Source organism: Melanotaenia boesemani, chromosome 13 (genome assembly GCF_017639745.1).
Source record: "Melanotaenia boesemani isolate fMelBoe1 chromosome 13, fMelBoe1.pri, whole genome shotgun sequence".
Taxonomy (NCBI): Eukaryota; Metazoa; Chordata; class Actinopteri; order Atheriniformes; family Melanotaeniidae; genus Melanotaenia; species Melanotaenia boesemani.
Window position 1 is genome coordinate 31,018,410 of NC_055694.1, and position 15,355 is coordinate 31,033,764.

The 15,355-nt window shown below is 41.4% G+C and overlaps 1 protein-coding gene across 11 annotated transcripts in view; it reads right to left on the minus strand.

The window, feature by feature from the left end:
• The window catches only part of LOC121651923 (extracellular sulfatase Sulf-2-like), a 126,890-nt gene that overhangs the window by 24,625 nt on the left and 86,910 nt on the right, over nt 1-15,355 (minus strand). For all 11 annotated transcript variants that reach the window (XM_042004385.1, XM_042004389.1, XM_042004391.1 and 8 more), the window contains 8 exons: nt 12,623-12,849; nt 10,739-10,859; nt 9,203-9,321; nt 8,935-9,086; nt 7,128-7,297; nt 2,343-2,493; nt 2,122-2,221; nt 437-512 (listed from right to left, as the gene is read on the minus strand). In XM_042004385.1, the coding sequence (XP_041860319.1) occupies nt 437-512; nt 2,122-2,221; nt 2,343-2,493; nt 7,128-7,297; nt 8,935-9,086; nt 9,203-9,321; nt 10,739-10,859; nt 12,623-12,782 (1,049 nt within the window). In that variant the 5' untranslated portion in view covers nt 12,783-12,849. The remainder of the gene's footprint in view (nt 1-436; nt 513-2,121; nt 2,222-2,342; nt 2,494-7,127; nt 7,298-8,934; nt 9,087-9,202; nt 9,322-10,738; nt 10,860-12,622; nt 12,850-15,355) is intronic.

The window sequence follows — 15,355 nt, forward strand, 5'->3', positions numbered from 1 at the left end:
TACAGCCGTGTCTTTTACCATTGTGGCCTATGGGAAAAATGCTTTTTGGGCCCCATGGGATTTTTTGTTGCAGTACCACGAGTGGCCACTGGGAAAAATCGGCATGCCGCCATTGTTCAGTCCGTTATCCAGTTCTTATAATACATCCATGAGAAAGACAGAAGAAATAAAATAAGACGTAGACACAGAAAAGATGAAAAGAAAACAGAAGTAGTAGAAGAGGAAGACATTGAAAAAGCAGTACAAGATGTAGAAGAAGACATACTAGCATTAGCAGGAACATTTTCATATAACAATGTCTCTTTTGTGCATCAATCAGTTGGTGTTTAGTGTGTTTAATGTCAGTGCATGGAGAATCTGGGTGTGTGTGGTATGTGTGTGTGTTTGTGTATGCTCAGCCTGGGTGTGTGTGGTGAACCTGGGTGTGTGTGCTTACATGCTGCCTTGCTCCACGTTTGGTCCTCTGATGTAAAATGGCACCCTGATGTCAAACTCATACGGCATGGATTTACCTGGAGTCAACGGAAAACAAAGAACAGAGTGGATGAAAGATGGCGACTGAAGGAAGTGGTTTTGCTTTCTGGAGTTTTGGGCAGAACTTAGCAGATGTTAGGAATAATTAATACTGCTAGTCAGAGATGTGACAGGAAATAAATGAAAGGTAGTGACTTGTAGGGCCAGGCACTAAAAGGAAAATAGCCAATATTCACATATCTAGCCAGAAACCGACAGCTTAAGCTGGTCACCCTCACATCCAGTCTGGCAACCTACAAGATGGGACCGATAAGTCAGCAGGGCTCTGGTCAAACCAGTATTTAGACATATTACATATTTAGACAAAAGTCTAACAACTGCCTGTGTTGGCTTCTCATCAGTTAGCTTGCTGGCGATGTAGCTTCTACTGGCTTCTCAACAGTCTTAATGTAGTATATTTTATTATGGCACAAGATTTGGGGCAAAGTCCAGACTAATCGAAACTAGTGGAAGCTTTGAATGATATCCACTTGTGTTTAACCCTGAAACCCAGTAGAACAGGTGCTAGCCCTGGTCATTGACATGCTTAAACTAACAAGCTAACCATTAGCATGCCATAGCAAGCAGCTGGCATGACAAATCTAACACCACACTCCATCAGCTGTTGTACATGCTAATGTCTTGGCCAGATTAGCCATAGAATTGGGTCATCTTTTGGAATTTCTTGTCAGAATGGAACTGTAAAGTGTAGTGCAATTAACAACTGTGCACAGTCAAGTTAGTGTGCAGCATGCAGGTGTTTATTTTTGCTTAATCTGGTAAAGACATTAGCATGGATAGCAGCTGATTTGAGTGGGCTGCTAACCTTGTCATGCTAGTTGCTAGCCTATACAGCCAATATTTTTGTCATAGCAAATAACAGGATATTCCAGATTATAAATCAATTAATGGTCTAAATTTACATCATTACAGATGTACCATGTACATAAGATCTCCACCACACTTCCTGATTTGAATTATTATAGAACTTTTCCCTGCTAAATATGCTAAATAATACTACAGAATCACTAACTTTCATGGTCTAAACCCATTTTTAACCTTTGAAGCTTGTTTAGAATAATTACTTCCTGAACTCTGCCTAATGTTTAATTCTCTCACTTTTAAATGTAATTACTTATTTAGAAATAATCAGAAATAATCAATTTTATAGCTTGTTTTATTTAAATCTTTTACCATGTCTGGGATGCATACTGTTGCTGAAACGATATTAAAAATAATTTTCATGAATGATGCTGCATAAAAGATCAAATCAGATGTTTCAGTGTTTATTGTAATTTGGAGAACATTGGTTATAGTGCCACCTACTGGCAGCAATATGAAATGATTCAAGTTTGAAACGATTAATACTGAAAGTCCAAACATTTGGGATTAATCTGTGGTCTAAATGTCTTCAAATGAAACTACATTTTTAACCAAAGCTCTTCATGTCACATTCCTTTAAAACACCTTTAACTTTATCTGACAACTGCCTGAATACAACATGAAGACTTCAAAACTTTTCTGATATTTCTTAAATTTTCCTGTACACCATAAAGTGATAAATCTGCAGCAGGTGATGCTCCTCATCTTTTCCTTCCTGTTTCTTACCTTTAACGAGACCAAACTGTCCAATATGGTATCCATGATCCGATGTGTAGATGATGTAGGTGTTTTCCAACTCGCCCGTCTCCACCAGCATGTTATACAGCTTAAGAACACAGACACACATGCTTCATTTGACAATGTCATTTGTTGCTTTGGGAACATTTCCTCCAGATCTGAGGAAGCAGCTGTGAATGTGTGTGTGTTTGTGTCTGTGTGTTATGTACCTTCTCCATGCTGTCGTCCACAGACAGAAGGGTTTGCAGTCGCTTCCTCTGCAGCATGTTGGTGAACTCCATGTGGATGGGCTTCATGGGGCCTGTGTAACGCATGATCCAGTGCTTGTCTGGGTTCGGAGCGTAGTTGTAACTGGGAGTTCTGGTGAAAAGATCTGATGATGTTAGCTTGTTCTTCAGCTTTCACCTGCTTGCTCAGCTAATAAAAGAAACGTTTAGCTAAAGATCATGTGACAACACCATGTTGTACAGGAACCAGAACTTTAACTCTTGTCAGGGTCCTGGATGTGAGTTTAGGATCAGGGTAATGGATCAGTCAGCAGCAGTTTGATGAATCTATGCATCTGTTCCATGTGTTTCCATCTTGTCATCTGTAGTCTGCTTTTTGTTTTTTAACAGCTATTTTCTGTCTGTTTCAAGAGTTTCCATCTGTTTGGATTCATCAGGATGCAAAAGGTCTGTTCTGGATTTGCAGTCATTTCCATATCATACCATCTATATTTATAGAGCACATTAAAAACAAGGAGTCTCACCATAGTGCTGTACAGTAAAAATAAAGACACAGGTCAGAAATAAAACCAATAGGGTAAAACAGACAGCAGTAAAACCCAAGCAACATTTTGAAAACCAGGGATTACCAGATAGAAACAACTACACTGATCAAAGAGGGAAAAGCATGAATTACAGTTTCAAGACTGCGCTTGGATAAAAGAGGTTTCACTTTAGATGAGTGCCTGGGAGAGAAAAAAATAGTATCCAACAACTGCATTTACATGTTTATACAAATTTTGATCAGCATACATTTTCACACCAAAATCCCTTATAATAGGTTTCGCATAAGCGGCAAGCGAGGAGAGATCAACACCGGAAGGTCTGCAAATACTGCTGGATCTAAAGAAAATCACTTTAGTCTTTTTTCAATAAAACAAAAAAGCTCAGAACCACCCACCTCCTAATTTCTGAGAGGCTAAACAGAATATGAACCTTTATGCTTGAGTGAAAAATAAACCTGTCAATCATCCGCATACAGATGAATGGAAGTTGCGTTTTCCAAGAATTGTAAACCTGAGGCAGATGTTAAAGAGGAAAAAAGAAGTGGTCCAAGAAAACCTCCATCAGAACCAGAACCTGGAAGGAAAACCTCCATCAGAACCAAAACCAAGAAAGAAAACTCCATCAGAACCAGAACCAGGAAGAAAAACCTCCATCAGAGCCAAAACCAAGAAGGAAAACCTCCATCAAAACCAGAACCAGGAAGAAAAAACCTCCATCAGAGCCAAAACCAAGAAGGAAAACCTCCATCAAAACCAGAACCAGGAAGAAAAAACTCCATCAGAGCCAAAAACCAAGAAGGAAAACCTCCATCAGAACCAAAACCAGGAAGAAAAACTCCATCAGGGCCAAAAGCAAGAAGGAAAACCTCCATCAGAACCAGAACCAGGAAGGAAAATCTCTATCAGAACCAGGAAGAACAGCTAGCTGCCTGGACTGGGGTTTAATGACTACCAGGTTCAGGAAAACCTGGACATCACTCTTCCCAGCAACAGCAACCTTTATCCGTGGCGTTCCCAGACCTTAAGGGATATATAATCCCTCTAGTGTGTCCTTGGTCTCTATCGAGGTATCGTCCCAGTTGGCTGTGCTGAAAAGACCTCCAACGGGTCATGAGTAGGAGACACCACCTCAGTGATTCATGAGCGAGGAGCAGCAGCTCTACTCCGTCTCTGTCAGCTTAAAACTCACCACCTTCTGAACGATCGCATTCTTTAGGCCACTACAAAACTCCCATGACATGTTCGTCTAGTTTTCCTTCAGTAATCGTGACAGAGCTGCAAACAGGATTTAAACACACCTTTTCTGTGGCTCTACGAACACCAGCTGCTAATATTTAAACATCTGACAAAGTTTGTCAGTGCAGGTGCTGACTGCAGATCTGAGGTTCCGTTAGGAAGAACTGTTCTTTCTGTGTCTACGTCTTCACGTTTCAGTTCAGTTTCTAAACGCTGCTCTGGTTTAGAATGATTTAGCTCCACAACCCACCCCTCTTCTTTGAAATGGTTCTGCCACAGCACCAGTTACTTTGGTGGCTGAAACACCAGGAACTGGTTTTAGGTTGGGGACTGGTTCTGAAGCAGAACTGTTCTATAAAAACATTGTCCTTTCAGTCTGGATGTATTTTAACCTCAGACTTTGTCCTGATGTTGGAATGAACACGGTCAGAAACAGATGCAGAGCGTCCGACGTGTGTGTGTGTGTGTGTGTTTGGAAGCAGTAAGACACGTTAAGCTGTGCGTGGAGTAATGACAGCAGATGCTCTTGTTCATTAATACTACACACACACACACTCCACCCGCTGCGTTAGCTGCAGAGGATGTTCTGTGTGGATAATGAATGACTCCCTTCGGCCAGCACGTTTACTCCTCTCCTCCTCCTCTTCGCTGTTCAGCAGCTACTTAATTAAATTTCTGTGTTGAGAAAAAATAACGTAAAATGTTGTGAGCTCGGCTGCAGCTGGAAACATCTGAGTCACATCAGCAACGTCAGAGCTGGATGAGGCTGGGGAGCGTGGAGCTGCAGATGGAGGTGCGTCAGGAGAAACATCGCTTCCTGATGTTCTTAGTTAAATTTACCAGATGACAACTAACCTGGAGATGAGGTCATACCAAGACGATCAGCTTCATTCAGTCTGAAAGTAGCAGCTATGATTAAAAGTCCTCTCAGGCTGTGTTTCCAGCCTCATACACACTACGCTGAGGAACAGCTGATGCCACACACACTGAGATGGTACCAGGTGATGGAAAAGCACCATGAGACTGAACTTGTTCATCACTTTGTTTTCTTCACTATTTTCTGATCAAGCGTCATGATTAACCCCTTCACGCCTAAAGTCACAAGTACAAGACAAACAACCGTTTTTAAAATGTTTAATCTATTTAAGTTACTTTTTCATTATACTTGATTTATTTATTATCTGTGTATTTACATTTATTTGTATTTAATATTTTTATTAATTTAATCAATATTTAATTTTAATAGCATTAAAATATTTTTCTTTTTTCTTTTTTTTAACTGTAGTTATTTTGTTTTTATATAATTGGAAATTATATAAAAATTCAGGTGTTAAAGTCCTTCTACTGTTTTTTATTATGTTAAAAGATTATGTTAAAGATTTTTAATATAACAAACATCCTGATCTGTCAGATGTTGCCTCCAAATTACTTATTTTCATTAATTAGAAATAAAATATTAATAACTCGTCACGGATGATAATTATTTTATTAGCTGCTAATTTTTACATTTAAATAATTTAATTATCTATTATTTCTTTTTACTTCATTTTGTTCAGATGAATTTCTAGCTGCTGCTAGATTTTTTTCTAAAAAGTGAAGAATTTGAAGTATTCTTCCATTGTATGTGCTCTAATTAATGGTGTTTCCCAGGGGTCGATATTAGTGCCTCTTCTTTTCTAAACACCCCTGGTTTCTGTTTTTAAAAATCACAAAGTCTACTTTCACTGTTTTGCAGACCACATTCAGATTTATCTGCCTGTAACTGCCAGTGAAAATCAGTCCACAGTGAAAATGCTGCGGGAATTTACAGGCTAACTTTCTGATTGGTGTGATTGGTCCTCTGTCCTACTGCTGTTTTAAGTTTAATAAAGCTTCCTTCACCTGAGGGCTTTAACAAAAATTAAATCCTATCTTCCTCAGGCTGGCTTTGAAAGAGCAATCCACACATATTTAACCTCAATTTAGGATTATTGTTATGCTTTGTATATTGAGTTGGACCGGGGCTCCCTGAAGCAGAGTGTACGAAATGCTGTGCTAGAGGCGAGAGCACATCTCCCCTGTTCTGTGCTCCTTACACTGGCCTCCTACTTTCTTTCGTGTGAAATTTAAGGTTTTGTTGATTGTTTTTAGGTGTTTGCACTCCATGAGTCCATCTTATTTTAGTAAGTTTTTGAGGCTCTACACTCTGGCCCGAGCCCTGAGGTTAACTGACCAGCTCCTGTTGGCGGTCCCTAAAGCCAGGCTAAAACCCAGAGGTGACAGAGTCTTCTCTGTGGAGCCTCCTTCTGTCTGTCAGGTCCTCTCAGTCTTTAAGACAGTTGCAGTCTAGACTGAAAACACAACTTTTCTCCCAATGCTAGCTTATTGGAGTTTACCTTGGCTTGTTATTTTTAGTTTTGATTATATGTATCTGTGTTTGCAGTTATTAGCACGTTTATAATGTGCTAATAAAAAAATTTAATTTAAATTGAATTTGAATAAAAAGTGACTTCATCTTCACATTTCTGATTTCTTTGTCTTTTTTGAAGCTGTTTTCTTTTCCTTTTCTGTCTCTCTTCATTGTTTCTGTCCCACAGTGATGCTCCAGCTGCTGTAGAAACGCTGAGCAGCGTTATTCAAAAACTCCTGTCCCTTCCCAGAGACTCCTGGTGGGCTTTAAATGGGTTTAACTGACAGCAGGAGTCCAGACAGCGTTTCCTCTGCAGCAGGATGGACCTGCTGGGAGGAAAACGGCTGAGGTGACGGCGCCGTCTGTCCAGTCTTTTCACAGGAAGAAACTCAGATGTGGACTTTTGATTTGTCCACAAAAATTTGGAGAAGAATTAAAGAAACACACTTGGGAGGATTGTGTGTTTTCATTATGTTGCTGCAGGATTTGTCCTGCGTGCTGAACAGAACCACTCTGTTGTTCAGACGGATTACAGCAGCTTAATCTTGCTATGTGTGTAAATGAGAATAAGTATGAATGAGTGTGTGTGAGACATACATGTGCTGCGATGCATTGGGGAAGGCGGTGCTGTACTGCGGCGCTGAGTCTTCAGGTCCGTGTGGCGCTGCGTGGCTCAGAACCATCAGAACCGGTCGATGAGGATAAACTCGCTTTGAGGTGCGAAAGAAGTGGATGGACTCGGCAGTGATCAGGTCAGTCAAGTAGTCCTGAAGAAACACATACACACACCAACGTCAGAAAGGAAAAACTTATTTGTTTAAAAGAGGTTAAAAAATGTCCCATACACTGATCCATCCATCCATCTATTCATTTTCTTCTGCTTATCCAGGGTCGAATCATGGGGACAGCTGCCTAAGCAGGGAAGACCAGACTTCCCGAGGCTTTCCCAGGCCAGCCGAGAGATGTAGTCCATCCAGCATGTCCTGGGTCTTCCAGGAGGCATCCTGACCAGATGCCGGAGCCACCTCATCTGGCTCCTCTCAATGCAGAGAAGCAGGGGATCTACTCTGAGGCCCTCCTGGATCACCGAGCTTCGGTGCTCTAAGAGAGAGGCCCGCCACCTTGCAGAGAAAACTCTTTTTGGCCGCTTGTATTCCCAATCTCATTCTTTTGGTCACTACCCACAGCTCGTGACCAGAGTGAGGGTAGGAATGTAGATCGACTGGTAAATCGAGAGTTTTGCCTTTTGGCTCAGCTCCCTCTTCACCATGACAGACCGATGCAGAGTCCGCATCACTGCAGACGCTGCATCATTCTGCCTGTCGATTTCCCGCTGCACACTTCCCTCACTCACGAACAAGACCCCTCCTTCACTCGGTGCAGGACCTCATTCCCGACTTGAAGAAAACACTCCACACATTTCCAGCTGAGGACCACGATCTAAGATGTGGAGGTGCTGATTCCCATCCCAGCCGCTTCACACTCGGCTGTGAATCTCTCCAGTGAGAGCTGAAGATCGCAGCTTGATGATCACAGTTTAAAAATGCTGCGTTAACATATCGACACATATTCAGCCTGTTGTTGAATGCAACTCATAGTGCAGTGTGACTTATTTATGTTTTATTTATTCTTCATGACGCATTTTATGATTGATGCGACTTGTACTCCGGAGCGACTTACAGTTCAGAAAATACGGTAATCACTCAATGAGATGAGGAGCAGACTGAAATGAGACCGTTCGCTCTGCAGATGCTCCAAACGTCCAACTTTCTGCATCTTTGTGTAAAACCATTAAAGAATAAGTCCAGCAGAATTTCCCATAAACCTGCTCTCATTCCCATATTTTCCTGCTTCTTTGTCAGGGAGTGAAACTGAAAGCAGCTCATCAGGACTATGTGTCCACTCTCCATCTCTTAAATTATCTCCAGACTGTGGCTCTACTTTAATGACATCCTGCTTTTGTAACCGTGACATCATCAGACAAAGCCACAAAGAAAACATCTATGCAGAGAATTCAGCTGGACTTCCATGATCTCTTGCAGAGGAAGTTAGAAGCAGCAGAACATCTGCAACATTTCCTAACACAGTCCATAGTGACATGGTAACAGACACACTGGGTCTATAAATGGTTTCCCCTCATGTGCATGTAAACTGGGAAAAAGATGGTGGTGTAATTAAATGGCCAGGTTGAGCTCTAATTGTAGACTCTCAGAATTAGTGAGAGTTAGACTCGAGTTTTAGTGGACCCCACAGTAAAGGGGGAGGCATCTACCGACGGTCCAGCTTTACATGTTTCACTGGGTCAAAAGCTGAGCTGAAAACTAGAATCTGCAGCAAGCGGGTTGTAACCCAGACTGACATTGTCCAGCAAGCTGTGTTCAGGTGTGCAGGTGTGTGCACTCACCTGTGGATACTGTGCTCCGTGCTTCTCTCGCACGCCGTTGCGGCTCAGAGTGTAGTTGTAGAAGCGGCTGTTCTTCACCAGACCCACCCACTCCCTCCAGCCGGCTGGGACGTATGAGCCGTTGTACTCGTTCAGGTACTTCCCGAAGAAAGCTGCAGAAATGACGCACAAACGCGCACACACATATACACACACACACACACAGTCAGGAAAACCTAAGCAGTGATAAAAGTCTGATAGAAAACTCAGTGTGCGTGCCTTGCATCACCTGTCCTGTATCCAGTGCTGTTGAGGTAGACGCCAAAGGTCCGGGGCTCATGCTGACGTTGCCATGACAACGAAGAGCAGTTCTCATTGTTGGTGTAGGTGTTGTGGTTGTGCACATACCTGAGAGACAGGGAAATAACACACAGATCAACAGTGACCAAGCCTTTTCTCATCTGCATATCATAGTCTTGGCTTTCAGGATAAAAAATATTGGCATTGAAACAAACACACAACAGAAACTATTTCCATGTTTCCACTTTTTCCTCATTTCCAGTTATTTCTGCTACTATTTACCTGCTATCCTCACTAAACCAACTCCAGCTCAGCTGCTTTTTGGCATCACCGTGCATCAGAAACGTATTTGAGATATTTTCTCTTACTGAAAAAGGATGGGGGTCTGCGGCCGATACTAGGTTTGCGTGCTCTGGACAGACACTTAAGACGGTACACATTCAGAAAGCTGACGCTTGTAGCTCTAATACAGTTCATACGTCCAGGAGACTTAAAGGAGGCTTATTTTCACGTCCCTATTTACCCCCCTCACAGAAAATACCTCAGATTTGCTTTCCAAGGGAAATGTTACGAATGTTTCTCTAGGTCCACAGGTTTTTGTAACATGCACTGAGGCTGCCTTCGCTCCACTAAGGGAGAGGGGGATGCGCCTGGCGACGTACATAGATGACTGGCTTCTTGCAGCACAGTCTCACAAAGCACATCAGGGTGCTCACATCACACCTGGCTGCTCTCATCAATAAATTGGGAAAAGAGCGTTTTGTCCCCAACATCACATTCATAGACTTGTCCTTAAACTCAGTCGAGCTCCGGGCACGTCTCTCTGTGGAAACGGTGAAAGCTCTTCAGGCTTGTCTGGCATTTTTCCGCATGTATTTGCACACATTTACAGACCATAATAAGAGAGTAAATTGTGCTCAGGACATGTGACACTGCCCTGGAAATAATGCAGTTGGGAAAAACAAACACTGGAGTCTCGACTTGCTGTTCAGTTCCTGTCCAGCTGCTTGTGTGTGACGGCGAAGAGGTGACAGAGCGGCGTAAAGCTTGCCACACACTCCACGAAAAGCAAGAACTTTGTTCTTGTTCTCAAGGTTGTTTAAAAAATTTAGCTTCGGCCCGATCAAATCATGCTCTAATAACTGACCCAGTTCTTTTATATTTAACATGAAACTTCGTCCGTGGCAGGGTGGGGTTGTGCACGTGGTGGTGTCGGTGCTTTTAATGCCAAATGCGATTTATACATTGTTGTACTTTCTCAGGACCTCAATCAGCTGTTCATTAAGTGTAATAATGAGACTGGTTCTCCCTTACGGCTTTAAGTCATTCCCTGTTTCTAACGAATCATCTGCTTCTCAAGTTCAGTGCATGAGAGCTGTGAGATGTAACTTCTTCTTTTTCTTGTTTTATGGCAGTTTAACCTCAGCATTGCCCTTTCATGTAATTATTTGTGCAGCTTGCAAACTCTGGATTATGTTCTGTCGCTGCTTCAATGCCAAACCCGAAGGTAGAGACGAGAACGTACTTCCCAGTGAGCATGCTTGAACGCGATGGACAGCACATGGGCGTGGTCACAAAGGCGTTGGAGAAAAATGTCCCGCCCTCCTCCATGATGCGACGAGTCTTGTTCATCGCGTGCATGGAACCTACAGAGAGTGAGAGAATAATAATAAACCTCACACAACCACCTCAACGATAATGACAAGTTGGTGATTTCTGGTCCTGCAGCTTGACTGCTTGAACCCCCTAAACTTGATATACTTACAAAGTAAATAAACAACGTAGCATACTTCTGGTGAACAAAATGGTGGTCAAACAAAGCAAAATAACTGTTGTTCAGGTAGATGTGAGATGTTTGAGTTTTTCCACAGTTTAGATGTGAGTTCAGCTCTTGATACCTTAGAAAAGCCTACGTTATCCAGGAAAGATTTAGGTCCAATCCCATTTCTCTTTGTTATCCCTTCCCCTACCCCTTGCCACTTGTCCCTTAAAAATGGAGCTAGAAGGGGTAGAGCTGAAAGTCAACCCTACGAATTGGGACACCCCTTCAACAATCACATATGTCATCAGTAGTCAATAAAGAACATTTTACACAGGAACTGAAAGAAATTTTAAATAAAACAAAAACAATAAATATATTAAATAATATATTAAATAAACTGCCAGTTGTATTAAAAAAAACTAGGAAAAATATACTGTGCATCGTTGCTGTTTGTGAAGCTGAACTATCTCCCCTCATCACAGCGCGTCAGACTGATCTATGAGCAGTGAGTGACGCTGCGTCTTTCTAACATATGTGCCAGAATTTAACAAAAGTAATGCGCCCACTGAGAATCCTCCGAACATCTCCATTAGCCAGCATTGCTCTTGATGTGTATTTCAGCCTGAAAAATCGGAGGTTTAGCGTGAGAGCATGAGAAGCCACTCAAATGCACGAGTCTCACGGCCGATGTGAGACAGTTGGCAGCCCTGTAAAAGAAATGCGGCGCACCGGCTCATACAGGCTAAGAGCTTCATCACGGTCTCCTGCTGCAACATGCTGCTGTCAAGTATGACACGAGAGAAATCACTTCGCAAGAAACGAGAGCGTTCAGTCGAGACACTCCATAGTGAAACTTGTCGTCATACACAGTCTATGGTGAAGTAAGATAAGAAAAAAAACAAACTTGTAAACTTGTCACGCTCATTTTCTTCTTACCGTGCCATTAATTGAGTTATTGCTTATCGTGACAGGCCTATGTAGGACGTAATGTAGAACTTTTGCAATTAAAATTCGTTGTGTGTGCAGGCATACTCTCTTTTTTTCTGTGGCTTTTGTGTGTGTGTGTGTGTATGTTGCTCTGCACCTCAAAAAAAGCGTGATGTGCGTAGACACACTTGCTTTCTGATATAGAACGGAATATTTTTCATACCCCTCCATTTGAGACACCCCTACCCCTACACGCGAACACGCAAATCGGAGGGGTAGGGCTAAATGGTAGGGCCAAGGGGTGAAATGGGATTCAGCCTTAATCTTTTAACTGGAGAAACAACCGTCAGATTAGTTCCTGATATCTGGAACTATCTGCAGCTTCAGACCAGCTTCTACATGACCAAGAAAATGAAAACATGGAAAATCTTGGAAATCCAGAACTTCTTGGTGTGTGGATGGATAAAAATAGTTGGGATTAAGGCAGAGAATGTTCTTGAATGTTTGTGCAGGCTAGTTTTTCTCAACCCACTGCCCTGCATGTTTTAGATGTTTATGTCCATAACACACGTGGCTGAAATAACTTCCTGTTAAGGACAACTAATGAGATGGATGTAAATATCAGTAATCTATATATACAAAGAAGTCTTGTTGAGCTGTAGCTGTAGTTTATGGAAACACACTAACAGTGACATTTAAACTAATCTGTGTTAAAGTCACCCAGCTCCAGGTCCTGATCGTCCGTCAGGATCAGGATGATGTTCGGCCGGATGTTGCGTCTGTCTCTCTGGAGGCGGGGCTTCAGTCGCTGTCCGGATGGGAACTGGGCGTGGCCTAACGTCACAGCGACCAACAGGAAAAGGAGAAGTCGGCCTGCCATGACCTTTGACCCTCGGCCTCCCCAAACGGTCGACCAATCAGCTGCTTCCCCTGAAAAGTCTTAACTTCTGGAAGACAAAGACAAATAAAGAAACACCAGTTTACTGTGGGAATCAAACCAGTGAAACAAAGAAAGGGCATCTCAGTTTCTGATGTTTAGCACCCCCTTGTGGTGTCTGTCAGAATGAAAGCTTTTGCTAACAGTTTCAGCCTTGCTTGATGTTTCTCCGACATAAACTTGTAAGTTTAAATATTGAAGTTGTTAAAGTGTTTATTTTCTTTGATAAGTATGCGCTAGTGTGTGTGTGTGTGGTTCATAAAACATCCTTTAGCTCTGTAGAGAATGTTTTCACAGACTTATGTGTGCTAATGCATTGATTTCAATGTGAATTAGCATAGTTTCCAATTGGTTTCAAGGTAAGATGGCATTTATGGTTAGAATCACATGCTGTACAACTGTGTGGCTTCCTGTTATGTCGTTTTGCACAAAATGGCTGATTTAGCAGAGTGTGATGGAATAATGTGATTATTTGTCTGTTTATTTCAGTTTACAGACATACGTGAAATAAAAACTGAACATGAACACGGCTCTTGATTTTGCAGCTCAGGTCAGAGTGAAATGTGAGCGCTAATATGATAAATTGTATGATTTCCAGCTTAGTAGCTTCTTCCCTGACATCTGAAGCAAACAAATGCAGCGACTGATGTTTGCAGTCCAAGATATATAACAGAAATAATTATTACAATTACAATTAGAGTAGGCCTACTGACTAAAATGTAGCCTATAGCGCTAGGCAATGATAAAAAATATTTAATTACACTCTTTAATATTTTCTGTGATTAATCACAATTAATCACATTATTATGTGTAAAATTCAATAATAAATCAAAATTGGTACATGGTGTAGTGTTATTTAGTTCTGCTCATGTAGAAATGTTCATCTCTTCATCATGTGTCTTGCTCATGCTATTAAGCTAGCTGACCTGTTGTATCCTGGGTAAATGTTAGCATTGCAAAATTTGGTATAAATAAACAAATTAGATAGTTAAAATGTAGTTGGTATTTCTTATTGTGTATTTACATTAAGAGCAATTATGCACAGTTTGGACTGGAAATGAGTGGATGAATAGAACAATTAAGCAGATAATATGAACATTCATGTGTAGCTCTAACTGTAGTAGTTATTTGCTGGAATGAATGCTTCTTAAACTTAGCTTTACATTTCTTTGTCTTAAACCACACACACACACACACACTCCTAACCCACATAACCCAGTCCTGGAACTCCAAACCTGTAAGCCTGAGGTTGCATTACTGTACTGTTTTAATTACATGTGACAGTAATGAAAGTTATCCTTCCCAGAGAGGCCTGTGTGTTCTGACCGACCCTATGGTGAACATCGCAACCTTCCTACCAACACCTAAACAGTTCTTCATGAAAATCACACTAATAATTTAACATATGAGAAGATAAGCATTCAGTCAGCTTCATGTCTTGTGAGCACAGAACAAACTTTCTGAGCTAATAAACAGAAGTTATGCAGGAAAACTGAAATATTTGTTGAAACTTTCTGCATGAACGTCCCCATTATTCTGCCTGTTGGTAAAACAGATAATCACAGGAGTTCAGTATCAATGGAAGATCCTTCAGAGATCACAAATATCAGAAATCTGAGCAAACATGATACTGTGATCACTGCAGCATTGTGTTTGTTTACAGTGTGATGAAGACATATTTATAATGACGTCCAGATACGATAGAAATATTAAAAATATTAATGTGTCAAGATTTCAGTACCAATAATTACAGAAAAATGTGACAAAATGCTAAAACACCCAACTCTCACACACAGCGCAGTAATTAGCTGCAGTCTTTTGTTTCTATGCTAATAACACCACAATCCTATCAGTCACACTGACACACAGCGCAGCAGGAGTGTGTGTGTGTGAGTAAACAGCAGGGTGTCTAATGCAAATGAGTCTCTAATCAAAACAGAAGTCTGCACACAGAGTGAGTGTGCATGTGATGAAGCTCTCATGTTAAAGTTGTCTGGTGACTCCAGCTGTTAATCAACTGGATTACACACAACCTGCAGCGAGGGGGAGGGGCAGAGAGACATCACGTCATCAAATCTGTTGTTTACAAACTCCAATAAGCACAAGAAGATGTTGGGCTAGCCGCTAGCTTATAGCGAAGGTTATAGTGAAGTATTTAAAATGAAAAAATGAAGACAAAATTGGTCCCAAAGCCCCTAAAAGGCGAAAGTTCTGCCCAGTTACAGCCCTATTAATTAAATATAGTTTTATAAACTGAGTTAATGAGGCAGAGCAGTGAGCCCAGGGAGGAGTGCTAGCGATCGCCTTCCAGCACTGCAACCTTCAGCATTAAAGCAGCATCTAAAAACTAAATGTCCAACACTTGTAGGAAAGTCAGTGGAATTTTTCAAGAGAGAAAAAAGAAATTGAAATAAAGTAAATGTTATTTACAGTTATGCACGTGTGACATATGCATAAATTGAGAAAAGGGTTTATAACAAACACGGTGACGGTGGAGGAGATCATGATAATATACT